General features: G+C 33.9%; 1 protein-coding gene and 1 pseudogene across 1 annotated transcript; one reads left to right on the top strand and one right to left on the bottom strand.

The window, feature by feature from the left end:
- Positions 1-3,213: 3,213 nt before the first annotated feature.
- Positions 3,214-16,045, bottom strand: LOC143390253 (olfactory receptor 4P4-like; annotated as a pseudogene).
- Positions 16,046-18,898: 2,853 nt separating this feature from the next.
- On the top strand, positions 18,899-19,852 carry LOC143390243 (olfactory receptor 4C46-like). The gene has a single exon (XM_076842748.2). The coding sequence runs from the start codon at positions 18,899-18,901 to the stop codon at positions 19,850-19,852; it is 954 nt and encodes a 317-aa protein (XP_076698863.2).
- Positions 19,853-20,137: the final 285 nt, after the last annotated feature.

Genomic DNA, 20,137 nt, shown 5'->3' with positions numbered 1-20,137 from the left:
TCAATCCTTGCCACCACATAAAAATAAATAAAACAAAAGTATTGTGTCCAACTACAACTAGAAAAGAAATATTTTTAAAAAGAAAGAAAATAGCTTTACACTATATTTACACTATATTTATTTAGAGATAAACTGCTTTTGACATTTGAAATAGCAATACAAAAAAATATAGACAAAACTAAGAAGAAGGGAAAATACTTTGAATACTTGAAGGAAAACAAAACAAACAACAACAAAACCAAAGAAGGTTGCATTTGAAGACATGTACAAATGATCTTGGAGATATCGCCTGGACCATGTCATCTAGTGTCTAGGAGGCCAAAGTAGGAAGATTGAGTTTTATTAAGTCTTGGATAAAAATCCAGTGCAAAGGTGCTCTTCAGAGGTGAGATTTGATCCAAACATGATTTCAATAGGGCCATTTGGACTACATTATAAGAATAGTTTGTTGGAACCAAATAGAAAGCACAGAGAATTTTTTGGAAGCTGGAGTAGTATGTGAAGTGGGTGCCAAAGCAGTAATGACAATAATGAAATCAGGCATATTTTGAAGGTGCAATTCTTTAAATATATTGCTAAATAAGATGTAAGGAATAGAGTAGTGAAGCTATTGTATGATTTTTAGCATGAATGATAACATTGTAGGCAGTATGGTTTGGTGAGATGGAGGACACCTAGGGAAAAAAAAGATTTTGTGGGAAATGAAGGAGAGTTTTATAAATATTAAACTGAAATCCAGTTAGAGATGTGAATTAGGTAATCACATGAATAGGATCCATTTATGAATTTTCTGTTCATTGTGAATGTGCAAATTATCCTAAGTGGTTCCACAAGTATTACACTCATATGAATTTATATGAAATGCATCTTTCCATCTTTTCATACTCTGACCAATTCTCACTTCATCCACTTTAAAGTTCAGTCAGGGAATGTTTGCTCTGAGAAGTCCTCTCTGATCCCAGTTTAATTAACATGTTCCATGAACTCTTAGCATATCATGAACAAATTTATAATTGTCTCTACTAAATTGGGTTGTAATTTTGTGATCTCATGAACATGTTAGGAAATCAACACAGGTAGGGAATGAAGTCCTATTGAATTTGATAATCTCAAAGTCTACGGTAGGTAGTTTAACACAAAACAGATTCATTTTTTACTAAATAAATAAATAAAATGTTTAATGTAATAAATTGAAAGTTTGTCCTCTTCTTCTATAGGTTGATAGTTCCTAATATCTGAAAAGTCTATGAAAAAATAGATAGAAGAAAAGAATAGTATAATGTGTACTCTTGGGTCTCACACAGAATCCAAAGGAGCAGAAGGTACTTTGTGTTCTTGTTCTTTTACAATTCATCCGTGGTGTGCAACCTCCTGTCCTCACTAAAACTGTCAGGAAGATCCTGGGCCCACTGGTCTTTTTACTTTTTTATTGTTTAAAGATCTATTCCCATCTTTTCCCAAAAATTGATTTCAGATTTGTTCTTCTAAGAAAATGCCATATCATTACAATCTTATCTAAGTCATTTTTAAAATTTCTATTGATTTTATTTACAGAGCACACTTTTGGTGAGTTCTTCTTTCTTCTCCTTTGAGATCTTCTTCTGCTGTTGTTGGCCTATGACTGCTACGTGGCCATCTGTAAACCCTTGCTTCATCTGGTTTTCAGGACACCCTGGTTGTGCGCTGAGCTGCTGGTCATGTCCTGGGCTGGAGGTTTTTGCACAAGTAGTTTAATGTATCTTAATATTATCTAATTCTTTTCATTTAGTTTTTGCTCTATTTCCTCTTCTGGGTAATTTATTAACATATAACTTCATCTCATTGATTACTTCTTAAGATATAGCTGTTATGTTTTATCCCTTACATTTCTAATAAAATCTTTTTTAAGAGAGAGAGAGAGAGAGAATTTTTTAATATTTATTTTTAAATTTTTGGCAGACACAACATCTTTATTTGTATGTGGTGCTGAGGATGAAACCCAGCACCGCACGCATGCCAGGCGAGCGCGCGCTTGAGCCACATGCCTAGCCCTCTAATAAATCTTAAGATACAGCTGCTATGTTTTATCCCTTACATTTCTAATAAAAATGTTCTTTATTTCTTATTTCTTAAAGTCATTGTATTTGACTTATAATGGCCTTTAATATTTGATGTTTCATATTACTATGTCATGCTATTAAAGCAATCTTAAATTGTTATAAAATAAAATAACATTTTCATATTAAATTATATGTCTAACTGCAAAAAAAAATGCACTCTTTGTATTCTGTACTCTGTTATAACTCTTCCAACCACATGTCCTCCTGTCTTGCATGGTTGTGAACAAAAATTAAATATATTCTCTTCTTCATTTTTGGTTTTTTATATGAACAGATTTATTCAAATTATACTAGAAATAGAAGCCCCTGGACAGTTCTTATTTTACATATGATTTTTTGCATATGCATGTGGGCGAGTTTGATGTACAGAGGGAATCTGTTGGCAGGAACACGTGGCTTTCTTCCCTTACTGTGACTCCATGAAGTAGATATTTTCTGAGAAAATAAATACACAATTTACTCACCTTTATTTAATATATCAAGCTACTCCATTTGCTACAGAGAAGATGTTTTTTCATAAAATTTCCCAACAGTGATTTACTATATGTTAATATTGCTAGCATAACTAAATGAGGCATCCCTGAGAGTTTTACTTTATTTTTTTTTTTTTACCTCATTGGATAAACTACTATTTTCAGAGCTTTCTTCTTTTTCTCAATAATTGATAGGCAGGTTGTGCTAATTAGCATACCCCATAGCGCATTACATAGATCCTACAAAGGCTAGGGGCTTCAAGTATTTCTAATCTTTTAATTAAACTCATGCCAGTAGTTTTCCATGAATAATAAATATTTTCTTTTTGAGTTTAATATATTTCACTTTATATCAGTAACATATTATGGTAGAGCATTGAAATGAATGCACAATACCTTTCTTAAAATGTTAAGTGATAATTACAATACAAAGCATAAAGGAAAACCAATAGCAGACACATTATTAACAAGACATGTTCCAAAATGTTCAAAGCAGCACTATATATAATTTCCCTAAAGGGGAAACTACACAAATTCTACCAATAAGATAATGGAAAAATTAATCATTTTAAATTCATATAATGAGAAATTACACATGCTGTTAAGTACCATGCCATGAAAAGCAGAAATAATCCACATGTTTACTTTCTTTCCAGAAGTGTTTGATGACACCAAACTTTCCTCAGAGCATCCTTCATCTCCGTGTTTCTCAGTGTGTAGATCAGAGGGTTGAACATGGGAACAATGATGGTGTAGAAAAGAGCAAACACTTTGTCTTCTGGGAATGTCCTGGCTGGCCCGATGTAGATGAATAATGTGGGTACAAAAAACAGGACCACGACAGTGATGTGTTCACTGCAAGTGGAAAGAGCTTTGCTGTGGTCATCTCTGGAGCATCCCCTTAGGATGTACAATATAAAAAAATAAGACACCAAAAGTCACCAGAGCAATTAACCCTGAGTTAGCAATGTCTAAGAGACCTATTGTGTGTATATTAGAACAGGCAAATTTCAGCAAAGAATACACATCACAGAAGTAATGATCTATCTCATTGGGGCCACAGAAGGGTAAGAACATGGTAAGAAGAAACTGACTGGCAGAGTGTGCAAATCCCCCAGCACAGCACGCCAGGATGATCGTGTTGCACCTCTGTCTGCTCATGATGGCAGCATAATGCAGGGGCTTGCAGATGGCCACATAGCAGTCATAGGCCATTCCCGTGAGGGTGAAGATCTCCATGCCTCTAAATAAATGGGTAGTAAACAGCTGAGCCATGCAGTTATTATAGGAAATGATCTTCTGTTCAGTCAGTCAGTCAGTCATTAACTTAGGGGTCACTGTGGATGTGGAGCAAAGGTCAGAGAACGCGAAGTAATTGAGGAAAAAATACTTTGTTCAAACAATGATATTAATATTTTACTTTTGATCATATCTACTCCTAAATTTTAATGAAATATGCAATTGCTCCCTGTAAAGAATGCTTCTCTGAATTTTTGGGACTCAAAATTCATTAAGGAAACAAGTATGAGTTACACAGCTAACATGTTTTTTCATTATGTACCAACTAATTTAACTGTTGTTTTTTTGTTTTTTTAGTGAAATATACATTATCTCAAGACCGTGTTAGAGTTAATTAGCCTAAAAACTAAACAAATTTACAAGAAAATATTTTAAGATGCAATGCTCTCTCTTTAAGAAGCTGAATCAAGCCTTTTGAAATATTTTTGTGTTATTTGGTTCCTTGTTATTGGTTTTCTCAGTGATTTACTGAAAATTATGTGCTGACACTTTAAAACACAGAATAGCTTAATCTGCTAATTAATTCAAGGAAAACAACCAAATCAAACCACCAAATAAACCTAAGAATAAGTCCCAGAAAGACTGTGCTTTGGGGAATGTTATACTAAAGTTTGCACTCTATGCAGAATATTATATTTTGGAAGTCCTTTGAACCTTGTGATTGGGGGTATGCATTTAAAAAAAAATTCATGCAATGCAATTATTTTGTCTAGTACCACAAACTCTCAGACAGTGACAAATCCATACAGAGACCAATTTCAAGGCAAGCTCTATTTTTAGCACCATAATATAATATGCCTTTACCTTGAAAGTCAACTCTTTCATCTGTTTGAGTACAAATAATAGGGAATCCCCTATTATTTGTGCCTTGTACAATACATATATTTGTGACATTCAAATAGTAATGGAATGTGAAGCTGCTTTGTAATTTATGGTAATATTTGTATAGACATTATTATTGAAGCACTGGGAGTATTAGATAAACTTTGAGCAAATACAATAATATTTAAGATTAAAACATTTTGAGTCTAATGTCACTCAATCAAACTCTCAATTTTCCTTTTTTCACAAGTGGGAAATTTCAATTCCAAATCAATGTAAATATTTGAGTAGTATGCTTATCATCACCATCAGTGAAAGTTATTTCAAAGCAAAAGGATTTGATCCCATGGGCTCAGACTATTGTAGTAGGTGGTAAGACCCAGTGCTAAGCAACATCATGGGTGTTGCTAAAAAATGACACAGAATCATGATCATCTGCATCACCGTGTTCCATCAATTTTTGTCACTACTATTTAAAATAAAAATGTTTACAATTAATTCTGACCAGATGATCTTAAAACACCTGTCTTTTTGTAATGTATATTTTCTACCCCAATATTAAACTTAATTTCTTAATCAAACTACTTAAAATTTCTTCACAATTCTCCATGGTACTAAGTAAATATTGTTACCAACACAGTGAATAATTTACTAGTAATAGAGGTTGAATTTTCAAACAAACATATTCATTTCCATATAAAATTTTCCAAAACAGAATTAGATAAATGGCACATTTTTGAAAAGTTGGTTTTGATCTTCTCCAAAACTGAACTATAATAATTTTTTATTTGAAGAAAAAAAAATGTTGGACATATTACCTGATTTGAACTATTCCTAAAAGGGATTTGTATGCTTTTTTTATTTTAATAAAATAAATATAAAATATTTAATAAACATAATAATTTTTATTTTAATAAACCAAATTATATAAATGATTTAAAATCTAGTCCCTATCAAACATAAACAGGCTCTTAAATGAAATTGAGCCTTGGGCTGGGGTTGAGGCTCAGAGGTAGAGTGCTCACATAGCATGTGATAAAATACAAAATGCATATCAGTTTGTAACTATGGTCACCTGTCACATCACTGAATCAAATAATAATTGACAGGAGGTCACCCCACAAGGAAAAATAAAAGTTTGAAGCAGGTGTACTTGTTTTTTGAAAACCATGTTGGTTAGTCATGGTCTCTAGAGAGCCAAATTAGTTCTCAGTATTTTCAGGCTCAAATGTAAATAAAATGTCCATTGTATTCCAAAGGTACATTTTAGATGACCATTATATTCTAGAGGTACACTTTTTATTTCCTCCCAGAGCTTTGCTTCTTTACAGAAAGTGAAATCTTTATGCATACCAAAGTGATCAATTCACCAGTTAGCATCCTTTTACATCAAAGTTATCAGAGCAACTCTACAACTAGTTATAAGTACATTGCAAAAAAAAATACATTTCTGCAGCATATAGCTGAAATCCCGTTCATCACTGAGTTTTTGATGACTGAGAAGTGCTGTTTATGCAATTTGAGTTTCTTTTTCCTATCTCTGTAACCTGAGGAGAAAACTGTAGTTCTGGTCCCCATGTTAAGAAATGATTCTCACCAATTTTTTCATGTTCTCTGGGGAAGAAGTGTGTGTGAATGTGTATGCTTCAAGTATTCCTGTCTAATGTGAGTTTTCTAGAAAATTAAAAACTCATAGGATGTCCCTTCATTTTAAGTTCACCAAATACTCCTTAAAATGTTGGTCAACAGTATAGTCAAAAATCCTGTAATTAAGAACCACTCACACCAGCCTGTGCAGGACCCAGGCTTACAGGAGGCACAGTTGACCCCTCTGCCATGGGGCAGAAACCTGTCAGAGCCTGACCTCTGGCACAAGACCACCCCTTCTGACTAGCAGACTCTCAAGGGAAGTCAAGCCCAGCAGCCCAGATCCAATCACTATTAATTGCTCAGGACCCAGATCCAGGATGCAGTAGCATTCACTGAGGGACACCAGCAGGGTCTGGAAGCCCAAAATCAGGTGAGGTCCAGATGATCTGCATGGGTACTCCAAGAATATAGGAAGCCGACTGTAATATCTCAGATCTACACTGCAAGAAAGGAAGACACATAGACAACATGAAAGAGCAAGGGAGGAAAGAGCCCCAAACAAACCAGGACACTATAATAACAGAACCCATGGACCTCAAAGTTCATGAAATGTCAGAAGGAGTTCAGAAGGTTCATAATTAAAATGATGTGTGAATAAAATAATCACCTAAATGAGCAAATACAGGCAAAAATTTATCACTCCAACAATGAGATAAGAGAGCAAATACAGATAGCAAAAGATTATTTCAAGAGAGAGAGACTCTGAAAAAAAAGTCAGAAATTCTTGAAATGACAGATAAAATAAATTAAATAAAAAACTCAATAGAAACCATAACCAACAGAATAGATCACTTGGAAGAAAGAATGTCAGATGATGAAGACAAAGTATACATTTTGGAATACAAAAATTGATCACATTTTGAAGCTAGTTAGAAACCATAAAGAGAACATCCAAGAATTGTGGGACAGCATCAAAAGACCAAGTCTAAGAGTTATTGGGATAGAGCGAAGGCACAGAGTTCCAAATCAAAGGAATGCACAATCTCTTCAATGAGATAATATCAGAAAATTTCCAAAGCATGAAGAACGAATTGGAAAACCAAATACAAGAGGCTTACAGGACACCAAATATAAAAAATTACAACAGATCTACAACAAGGCACATTATAATGAAAATGGCTAGCATATAGAATAAGGATAAAATCTTAAAAGCTGCAAGAGAGAGGAATCAGATCACATATAAGGGGAGACAAATTTGTGTCTCAGCAGATTTTTTAACCCAGACTCACAAAGCCAGGATATCATGGAACAACATATACCAAGCTCTGAAAGAAAATGGATGCCAACCAAGAATCTTATATCCAGCAAAACTAGCTTTAGATTTGATGATGAAATAAAAATATTCCATGATAAACAAAAGTTAAGGGCTGGGGATGTGGCTCAGGCGGTGGCGCGCTCTCCTGGTATGTGCGGGGCGCTGGGTTCGATCATAAAAATAATGTGAAGATGTTGTGTCCACCACATAAAAATAAGGTGAAGATGTTGTGTCCATTGAAGGCTGGATGATAAAGATTAAAAAATTCTCTCTCTCTCTCTCTCTCTCTCTCTCTTAAAAAAAGTTAAAAGAACTTACAATTAGAAGGCTGCACTACAGAACATCCTAAGCAAAATATAAAAATATGAAAAAAAATGATGAAAATTAGCAGAGGGAGGTATTACAATAAAGGAAAATCTAATCAGAGGAGAAACCAAGTCATGTTAAATACCAAAAATAAGCAAAAATGGCTGGGAATACAAATCATGTATCAATAATAACCCTGAATGTTAGTGGCCTAAACTCACCAATCAAAAGAAATAGACTAGCAGATTGGATTTTTAAAAAAAGACCCAACAACATGCTGTATCCAAGAGACTCATCTCATAGGAAAAGTCATCCACAGACTGATGGCAAAGTGTTGGGGAAAATCATACCACTCACATGGACTGGAAGCAAGCATTGTTTCCATTCTCATATCAAATAAAGCAGCCTTCAAATTAAAGTCTTTGGAAAAGGATAAAGAGGGACACTACATGCTGCTCAAGGGAACCAAAAACCAACAAGACTTAACAATTATAAATATATATGTTCCAAACAATGTTGTAGCTATGTTCATCAAACAAATTCTTCTCAATTTCAAGAGTCATATAGACCACCATACAATAATTTTGGGTGACTTTAACACTCTTTTATCACTAGATTGATCTTCCAAACAAAAGCTGAACAAAGAAACTATACAATTCAATAATACAATCAATAACTTAGACTTAACTGACATATATAAAATATTTCATCCTTCAACGAGAGAATACACTTCCTTCTCATAGCTCCTTCTCTAAAATAGACCATATACTATGTCACAAAACAACTCTAAGCAAATATAAAAAAAGTAGAGATCTACCCTGCATTCTAACAGATCATAATGGAATTAAATTATAAATAAATGATAAAGTGAGAAATAAAACCCACTCCAACACCTGGAGACTAAATAATATGCCACCACTGAATGAACAATGGGTTACAGAAGACATCAAGGAGATTTTTAAAAATTTTAGGGGTGAATGAGAACACAGATACAACATATCAAAATCTCTGGGACACTGTGAAAGCAGCTTTAAGAGGAAAATTCATTGCATGGAGTACATTCCTTAAAAGAAGAAAAAGTCAACAAATAAATAAACTTACACTACATTTCAAATCTATAGGAAAAAAAAGAAATCAACACCAAAAGCAGCAAAGGATAGGAAATAATTAAAATCAGAGCTGAAATCAATGAAATTGAAACAATTGAAAAAGTTGACTGAACAATAAATAAATAAAATTAATAAACTCTTAGCCATGCTAACAAAGAGAAGGAGAGAGAAAACTCAAATCACTAACATACATGATGAAAAAGGAAATATTACAATAGACACTACAGAAGACACTATAGAAGATAATTAGAAATTATTTTGAAAACTTATACTCCAATAAAATAGAAGATATCAAAGGCACCGACAAATTTCTAGAGTCATATAATTTGCCCAGATTGAATCAGGATGCTACACACAATTTAAACTGATCAATTTCAAGTGATGACATAGCACACACCATCAAAAGTCTACCAACCAAGAAAAGCCCAGGATGGGATGGATACACAGCCGAGTTCTACACGACCTTTAAAGAAGATCTAATACCAATACTCTTCAATTTACTTCAAAAAATAGAAAAAGAGGCAGCACTTCCAACTCATTCTATGAGGCCAATATCACCCTGATTCCAAAACCAGGCAAAGACACATAGAAAAAAGAAAACTTTAGACCCGTATGTCTAATGAACATAGACGCAAAAATTCTCAATAAAATTCTGGGGAATTGAATACAAAAAAAATATCAAAAAGATTGTGCACTACAATCAAAAGGTATTCATCCCAGGGATGCATGGTTGGTTCAACATATGGAAATCAATAAATGCAATTCATCACATCAATAGACTTAAAGAAAAGAATCATTTGATCATTTGAATAGACACAGAAAAAGCATTTGACAAAATACAGCACCCCTTTATGTTCAAAACTCTAGAAAAATTAGAAATAACAGGAACACATCTCAAAATCATAAAGCCTATCTATGCTAAGCCCCAGACCAACATCATTTTAAATGGAGAAAAATTGAAGGCACTCCTTATAAAACTGGGAAAAGACAGGGATGCCCTCTTTCACCACTTCTATTTAACATAGTTAGTGAAACACTGGCCAGAGCAGTTAGACGAAATAAATTAAAGGGATACAAATAGGAAAAAAAGAACTCACATTGGCACTATTTACTGCTGATATGATTCTATACCTAGAGGACACTAAACTTTCCACGAGTGCCGCAGTCTGGCTGGGCACAAATCCCGAGCCACTCACAGCTTTGTAGATTCAAACAGCAATTCTTTATTCCCGATCTCACACCGGCCGTCTACAAACACGTTCTGGGGAAATCCACGTTCTCTGCCCAAATCCACACCTCCACTGGGCTTCTGTCTCCCAAAAAAATACTGTCTGAATCCCTAAGAACTCAAGAGGAACTCAGGCAGCAGGATACGCCCTATTCCCGGCAGGAATAATCTTCCTAAACCGGGAACGCCCTAAACTCGGATTATCCTAAACCAGGAACACCCTAAACACGGATCCGCCCTAGTCCTTGAGCAAGGTCACCTTCCACTAAGCAACATGGGGGTACGCTGGCAAGGAAATTGTCATACCTACTTGGCTAATGGCTCCCAGCACAGGAGAAAACTTTTAGAGCTAATAAATGAATTCAGCAAAGTAGCAGGATATAAAATCAACACCCAGAAATCAAAGACATTTATGTATGTCAGTGACAAATCCTAAAGGGAAACGAGGAAGACTACCCCAATTAAAATAGCCTCAAAAAACATAAAATAATTGGGAATCAACTTAACAAAAGTGTTGAAAGACCTATATAATGAAAATTACAGAACCCTAAAGAAAGAAATCAAAGAAAACCTTAGAAGATGAAAAGATCTACCTTGCTTTTGGATAAGCAGAATTAATATTATATTATCAAAATGACCATACTTCCAAAAGCACTATACAGATTTTTCCCTTATTTTTATTCTTTGGATTTTTATTTTTGTGATAATATTTATTTATAACTTTAAATCTTGCATATATTCAGGGTTGTATATATATACCTTTTTTATAGTTTAGTGAAAATTAAAAGATAAAAACAATGGTGTGATCTTTGAGAAGGAGTTATTGAGAATACATTATTTTAAAGCATAATTGCATAATTTAAATCTCTAGATAGGCCACGAAGAAGATTTTTAAAAGAGGCAAAAAGGAATAATTCAATTCAGAAGAGAAAATACATTTTAAAAATAAGCCAAAATCAAGAAGCAGATTATATAAAACAAAGCAAAAAAATTGAGTAACTTATAAAATCGACTATAGTTGACTATAGTTCGACTATAGTTTTATACAGAGCATAGTAAATTTATTGATTTTATTATATTTTGAAATTGTATGTTGAAAATATTGATGTTCATTAAAAATGTAGATTGACAACATTTATTTTCATTGTGAAACCCAAATTAAAATTGTAGGAAGTGTAAATCCTGCTTCGAAGTACTTCCCTGATATTGACAAAGGAACCAGTACTCTTTAACATTGATCCAGGACTGTCTTAGTTACAATGAGGGGATATCAGTTAGGATATTACAGAACTATGTGGACAAAGATGCTTCAAAGCGGTCCCCAAAGCAGTTCTAGGAGCCTTTGGAATAAGCCATCTCATGTTGCAATATCCAGTGTTCCATGAGAACGTTTGTAAAACCCTTCTGTTCTAATAATGCTGAATGGTTCCAAGGTCTATGTCTCTGCCTCTGTCTTTCTAATCAGTCAGTCTCTCTCTCTCTCTCTCTCTCTCTCTCTCTCTCTCTCTCTCTCTCTCTCATAGAAACACAAGGAAGTATAAGTGAAGATCCCATACCCTTCACTTTAAGTGAATTTGCCAAAAGTCTCTCCTTTACCATGTAAATTTTTTGAGAATGATTTTTTGGCAAAATCGTTTGCAAATATATGTCAACTTCCATTTGCCAGGAAAAAAAGAGAAACCCATTGAATTATCATTCTTGATAAATAAATGCATGACTAAGGTCCAGAGAACATGTGGATGATAGTATGAAACTCCATCAGGAATAATTTTATGTTTTTCTATTTAACTATTTGTTATATCATTAACAATGAAAAATTGTGAAATTGGAAGATATTATTTGATCTAAAATGTTTATGTACCACAAGTATTAATATATTCTGGGCATGGTATTAAAAGTTTTTCATTTATTTATCTATTTTATTTTTACCTTGGCCAATGAGATACACATTATTGTATTGTTTCCCCTGTTTGCAAATAGGAATATTACAATCAAGTTTAAATGGAAAAGTCTATATCTAATCCTTACTTGTATGTTTCAAAAACTCATATTTTTACAATACTTCTCATATTACAAATTCAAAGGCTTAATAACTTTCCCCTCAAATGAATTTGTCCTCAAATTACCATCCTAAATGTCTGTCCTTAAAAAGAACTGCCATTAAAATATTCCAGAAGAACTTAAAATTAAAAATTAATATTTACTAACATCAAATTTTATGTAAATAGATGTCTAAAACTTCAAAGACTTTCCAAGTTTAAGAAAAATATTTATGTTAATCTTGTCTCATATTTTATCTATTTCTCTGCAATGTCAAGGTTGTTCTTCAGGCTGATTCTTGTTATCTTTCTCTGTAATATTAAACAGCAAATTGATATAGACAGCAGCTGGATTTTCAATGCACAAAAAAAATTTAGGTCTGCATTACTAGGAATACTTTGAATTAAAAGACTTAATATGGATCATAGGTAAAAATTACCATAGGCATTTTTTTTTTACAACAAAAAGCCTGTATAGTTATATTTGCAAAAAGAAAGCCAGTAACATTAAAGTGGTCATACAGACAACTTTAAGGTTTTCTTTTATTTCTTTTTAGGATCTTGACATGAGTGATTCTGTAATATTATAGCATTGATAATGTGATAATTTCCCCCTCTCAAACCAGAATAATTTCCTTAAAGTCCAAACTTACTGATATTACGTAATATATATTTAATGAATTCTAAACTGTTTATTACATAATTATATTAATGAGCTAAGAAACTATTATAAGAGTATTAATATTAACCATGATAAATCACTCAACTATTTAGGTATAGAGGTAATATTTCTCAACATTCCGTATAATAAATCCATCTATACCAAGCCCACAGTTATACTATCTTAAATGGTAAAAAGCTAAGTGCCTTTTTTGTAAGTACAGGACCAAGGAGCAGGCCATCTCCCATCAATTCTATAAAACAGAATCCTAGAAAATAGGCAAAAAAATGATATAATCTTATATAGCTAGGAAACTCCTAAGACTTTATAAAAGTCTGTTAGAACTAACAAATGAATTCTGTGAAGATGCAAGATACAAAATCATCATGAAACAATGGACTGTATCTCTGTGCAAAACTACCATGTACTATAGCAGCAAAAAGACTAAAATCATGTGAATAAATTACCCTGGGGATAAAAAACCTCTGCTTTAGGGAATATAAGATATTTCAGAGAGAAAATAAAGAAGATATAAATCAATTAAAAGAAACCCTATGCTCATGAATTGGAAGATTAATATGTTGAAATGTCCACATTACCCAAAGCCAATCTACCAATCCAATGAAATCATTATCAAAATTCCAATTATGTTTGTTGCAGAAATAGAAAAAATAAACACTGAAATTCATACTGAACTACAAATGAAGCCAAAAAGCCAAAGCAATCTTGAGAACCAAGAACAAACCTGAGGTATAGCATTGCCTGATTTTGCAATATGCTACAAATCTATACTACTCAAATATTATGACACTGTCATTAAAATATGCACAGAGCCCAATGAAACAAATTAGTGAGACCAGACATAGCCATGCACATACAGTCAACTAATCGTTGATCCAGAATGTATGATACCGAAGGGATATTCTCTTGTTAATTATTGGTGAAAGTTGATTCCCACACATAAACATGAAACTGGATCATTATCTGGTACCATTTATAAAAATTAACTTGAAATTGATTCAAGACTTCTATATAAGACCTGAAACACTAACACTCATAGCAGAAAATGTAGGGGTAAATTTCCTTGACATTTTTCTTGGCAGTGATTTTTTTTTAGGTATGATATCAACAGTGAAGGAAAAAATGAAAAAATAAAGTGGAACTATAACAAACTAAAAAAATAATAGTTTCAAATGCATCACATAGAAAACACCAAAATGAAAAGGCATCCTAATAAATGGGAAAGGATACTCATGAAACTTATCTGGTAACAGTTAAGATCCAAACTATATGAGGAATTCTTACAAATAAATAATGAAAACAAACGAAAAATCAATTTGATTTAAAAAGTGCAAATAATACCTCGGTGAGATTTTTCCAAAAAAAAAAAAAAAAGATATGCTAAAATAGCCAAAAGGTAGGTGAAAAGAGAAAAATGCACAGCAAAACCAAAATGAGATGTCATCTCAAGGTAGTTAAAAGGATTACTGTCAAATAGAATAAAGATAATACGTGTGAACCTGTGAGCAAGAATATGGAGGAAAGGGAACTCTAGCACCATGTCAATGGAAATGTAAATTAGTAAGTCATTATGGAAATCAATGTGGAGATTATTCAAAACTTAAAATTAGAAGTGCTTTATAACCCAGCCATCCTACTACTTGGTACATTCCCAAAGGAAATGAAATCAGTATGTCAGAGACATCTGCACTCCCATGTTCAATATAGAACAAATTGTAATAAACAAAATGGAAAACAATCGCAGGGTAAATCGGTTGATGAATGGAAAATAAATTGTGGCATATATACACAATGGAAGACAATTCAGCCATAAAAAGAATAAAATCCTGATTTTTGCAACAGTGTGAGTAGAACTATAGAATATTATGTTAAGTAAAATATGTAAGGCACAAAGACAAGTATATGGTCTCACTCAGGTGGAATCTAACAAAGTTGATCTCATCGAAATTGAGAATGGAATGGAGGTACCAGTGGCTAAAAGAGTAGGGGACAGAGAACTATTGAGCAAAGGGTAATGAGTAGAGGGGTAGAAGATGTTCAGGTGAGTTCCAGCACCCCAAATTCTGCTAAGAAGATAGATCTTGTGTTGGGATTTTTTATCACAACAACAATAATAAATGAAAAGATGAGAGGACATTTTTGCAGGAGATTGTATAGGAGACTGGATAGTTTTATAGCATAGAGTGTGGTGACAGATTTATATAGGAATATATAACTTGAAACTCACCAAATTATATATATTATATATGTAGGACGTTTTTATGCTAATGTACTTCAAAATTTTTTTTTCAAATATTCTATGCTTTTATAATTATTTCAAAATGAATCCTATTGTCATGTATAACTAAAAAGAACCAATAAAATATTACTTATTCAAAAATGAAATTTTAAATAAAAAAGAATATTCACAGATTTGGACTGAATTGTGTATGGTTATATAAATATATATATATATATAATATATATATATATATATTATATATATATATATATATATATATATACATATTTTTATGTGACAGACACCTGTTGAAATCACTTAAAACTACAAAAGAAGAAGCCAAAACTTCTGTTTTATCTGGTAAGGCTGTAGATGAAAACCTCACAAGAGATGATATACTAATGACCAATAAGATTATGAAAGTTTAACATAAATAATTAGTAAAATTTGAATTAAAGCTATAATAATTTACCATTATGTACCTCCTAGAAAAAATAAATTGGACATAAGTAAAAATATCAAGTGACCAAATGACTTAACTTTTCTGTTTCAAGTACATCTTCAAATTTGTAGTATTGCCTCTTAACCCAGGACAGCCCATAAGACCCAAAGAGGATCGTAATACAGAACATTCCATGGTTAAGGCTACTTCCAAACACTCAGAAATAAGAAGAGCAGCTTTTGGAGGAAAGTACTGTAACATACTACTATTAATTTTATGCCTCCGCAGCTTTGCTCTGAGGCAATCAACGATAGGTTTCAGAAATGGTTCAACATCAGTCAGAAGCAGGAAGTTCCCTCTGCGACATGCATCATCAGGGAAACTGCACCACTGGTCTCCGCACAAGACTCCTGTTGCCATGCTGTCTGCTTGGCATTCAGCTTTCCAAACAAACCAAGTTCATAGAGGGAATAGGGACTCTCAAGGGCTTAAGGTCCAAAGTGCAGGCCATAACAGTTCCCCACTCCAGAGGGGGAGATTCTCAAAATCTCTTTCCAGGATGAGACTAAGACAAAACCTTTCCATCAAAGGTAATTAATTCCTGGGAGAGAAAGCACAGCTACCAGCAAGGTCCAAGAAACTTTATGGAAACCATAAATACCCAGATAATGTCAGAGTAAAAACCATCTATAGTAGTCACTTCATCAAACGAGACTCATCATGACAGCACCCACTTGAATTTTTTTCCTTCAAAATTTCTACCTCCTGCCCTGAAGACCAGACCTGGGTAATGAAGATCATTTTTCCATAATGAAACAAGTGAATCCATTTCAAACTCTATCCCTGGGTTTTCTGTGAGACAACAAAGGTTTGATGTGGGAAGGAAAGATTTGGACTTAGAAAGACTCCTTGGTATCTGTTGATTTGATATTGTATTATTTGAATACTCTCTTTCAATTGTGTCTTATATTTTAATATTGAAAGATTCGTACTCCAAGTGGACGTCACTCTGAAGATGGGAGTGCTTCTGAACACCCACAAGCATCATTAAAATCCTCTAAGATTACTAAGGTAAGTTTCAACAGGGTTAATGTTCACTAAATTGTTAGTTTTCATGTACTGAATTTTACTTTTCAACATTTTTAAGTACGATTATAGGGTGTTTCACCCTCACCTTAATTTTTCAAGAGATGGTAAATTCAATCAGCCTGATTTAACAGTAGACAATTCAAGAGTCACAAAGATGAAGCAAAAATCCTTTAGCAACTGAAGCCTATTTTACCATGAGACACTCTTTTGTTAACTAAGATAATTAACAGAGGCAAAAAAAAAAAAAATTAAATGAACTTCTCACACAAAAGATTTAATGTGAATACTAGATGGCCTAAGACATCAGATATTGAGTAAAATAAAACATGGGAAATCTTCCTGGATCAGTGGCTATGGATAATAGAGTTCTCTGTGGATTCTTTACAAGTAATACTGGAGAGAATTCCTTCACTGTTCAGTGTGTTAATTCTGCACATCTACTGAGTGCACACAGTCAAACATAAAGAAAAGTCCTCTCTGTATCCTCAGAACAGTTGTGGGTATGTTCATATTAGATCAACTTATGAGGTGATATTCTTACGAAATAGATGGGTACTTTGCCAGGAAAAAATAGTTTCAAGTGGAAGAACCAGGATTCTAATCAGTTTTCATTAATTTAAAGCTAAGATGCTGTGATAGTGTTTTCAACATATCCAGCAGGACCTGGAACCACATTATGGCAGTATTGGGAAAGGGAGAATTGGATGTGAGGGACAGAGAGGACAAAGGAACCCCTCTAAGAATGCAGAAACATTTATATTTTTTAATATTTGGGAGTTCAAATGAATCATTATATGTCTGTGAGTCTGCTGAAGTAATTAGTTCATATAAAGATGTCTCCCAGGTGGTATTTAATTGATCATAATAATTATGGTCATGTCAAAAGAGAATTATTGGTACATTACTAAAACAGGGCAATATGGGCTTTATAAGTTAAAGCTAAAAGTTTGGAGGACAAAAGTCAATAGAATAAGAAAAACCTGAGTTCTGTTCTTAGCTCTTATGTTTATTAGCTGCTTCCTTTAGAACAGAATTCTTAATTTCTCTGTGCTTTCATTACAGACAAAATAAGTTTAAATATACCTATAAGATGATGCTAGTTAGTAACCACTATTCTTAAAGTGATTATTAAATCTGCAGGCATCTGCAAAAGCAGTTAGAACACCTGAAGAGTTAAATGACTTTTGGTTAGCATCGCTATTGTTAAACCACTACAATCATTTGTCTTTCAAATTGTTTCCTTTTCTGTGTAGTGAAGTAGTATCTACCACACAGGTTATTCTAATTATTAAAAAGAATCATATAGGGCTGAGGCTGTAGCTCAGTGGCAGAGTGCTTGCTTAGCATGCGTGAGGCACTAGGTTCGATCCTCAGCACCACATAAAAATAAATAAAATAAAGGCATTCTGTCCATCTCTAACTACAAAAAATAAATAAATAAATAAATAAAGTGTGTGTAAAGTCTTTGGTAGCATGAAATACACTGAACAAATATTGCAAAGTAATTTATCATTGGCTATTATGAAGCTCTTGGGTTTAGTCATCCAGCATTTTAAATGTTTACATTTCCATCATTGTTCACTGAAATTCTTCACATCAACTCTCATGGATAGTCAGCCACCTGGCATTCCTGGATCTGACTTCCATTATTCACTGAGCCTTGACCACCTTTTTCCAGGACACATAGTGGCATTTACAAGAGTACTGCCCCAGATTCACCCTTCCTCGGATTTCTTGTCATACTTGCACTCATTTCATAGTTATGTTTTGTAGTTTTCATTTCTCTAAGAATAAGGATGAAAATTGTTAACTATACCATGATGACTGTTACATCAATCTTCTACCTCCCTTAGGGACTTAATGCCACAATCTATTCAATCTTTTACTTATATTTAGTCTCCTAGTTTTCTAGTTTTCACAAAAAAGTCCATGTATTCCAACAGCCTCTTGACTTTTATGTCTATAAAAATTTCTCATGTATATGCTTCTTGCCCAATCATCACTCAGGAAGCATCTGAATAACCAATATTTCCTGATCAACAAAATCCATGAAACAAACAGTGGAACTCATGAGATTTCACAGCACAATACAACACAGGCTTTCTTTCTTTGTGACATGGAGAAGTTTAACAAATTCAAAGTTGCATTCATGTTTTTCAGGTAATAAAGTTGCACAGGAAGTACATGGAGAAAAGGAACAACGTGACAGAGTTTGTTCTACTAGGACTTACAGAAAATCCCAAGATGCAGAAAATTATATTTGCTGTGTTTTTGCTCATCTACATCATCTCTATGTTAGGAAATTTGCTCATTGTGGTTGCCATCACTGCCAGCTCATTGTTGGGGTCCCCCATGTATTTTTTCCTGGCCTATCTCTCCTTTATTGATGCCTGCTACTCCTCTGTGAATACCCCTAAGCTGATTGTGGATTCACTGCATGAAAAGAAGACCATCCTGTTCAATGGATGCATGGCCCAAGTCTTTGGGGAACATTTCTTCTCAGGTGCAGAGGTCATCCTGCTTACAGTGATGGCCTATGACCGCTATGTGGCCATCTGCAAGCCCTTGCACTATGCGACCATCATGAACTGGAGACTGTGTATGCTGCTGGTGGGCGTGTCCTGGATGGGAGGCTTTCTCCATGCAACCATCCAGATCCTCTTCATCTTCCGACTACCCTTCTGTGGTCCTAATGTCATTGATCACTTTATGTGTGATCTGAGCCCTTTGCTCAATCTGGCCTGCACTGATACCCGCACTCTGGGGCTCTTTGTTGTTGCCAACAGTGGGTTCATCTGCCTGCTAATCTTCCTCCTCTTGCTGGTCTCCTATGTGGTCATCCTGTGCTCCCTGAGGACACAGAGCCTAGAGGGAAGGCGCAAAGCCCTGTCTACCTGTGTCTCCCACATCACAGTGATGGTATTATTCTTTTTCCCTTCCATGTTTGTGTACCTGAGACCTGCAGTTACTTTACCTATTGATAAGGCAGTTGCTGTTTTCTACACTATGATAACTCCCATGTTAAATCCCTTGATCTACACCTTGAGAAATGCCCAGATGAAAAGTACCATTAAGAAATTATTTACTAGGAAGTTTCTTTCTGCTGGACAAATAACTATGCCTGAAGATCAACATTGAGTTTACTGAAGAAAGTGTCAAATGGCCCTTTTGAATGACCTCACCAAGCAGCACTTTAAAGATAAAGATAAAAGTCATATTTACTCAAAACTGTGCTTATTTAATCTCATATGTCAATTCATGGGATTAATCAACTTGTTATATGCATGTGTGAATAGGGCATACCCTTCTTATGTAGAAGTATAATGCAACAATGTTTTTAAATTCTGCATTGAGGGAATTAAAAATGTGTGAATAAAAAGGAACAACAAACTCAGGACCATGCTACATGTTGAAAAAATTTAC

This window comes from Callospermophilus lateralis, chromosome 2 (genome assembly GCF_048772815.1).
Source record: "Callospermophilus lateralis isolate mCalLat2 chromosome 2, mCalLat2.hap1, whole genome shotgun sequence".
Taxonomy (NCBI): domain Eukaryota; kingdom Metazoa; phylum Chordata; class Mammalia; order Rodentia; family Sciuridae; genus Callospermophilus; species Callospermophilus lateralis.
This window is presented reverse-complemented; position numbering and strand designations above follow the sequence as displayed.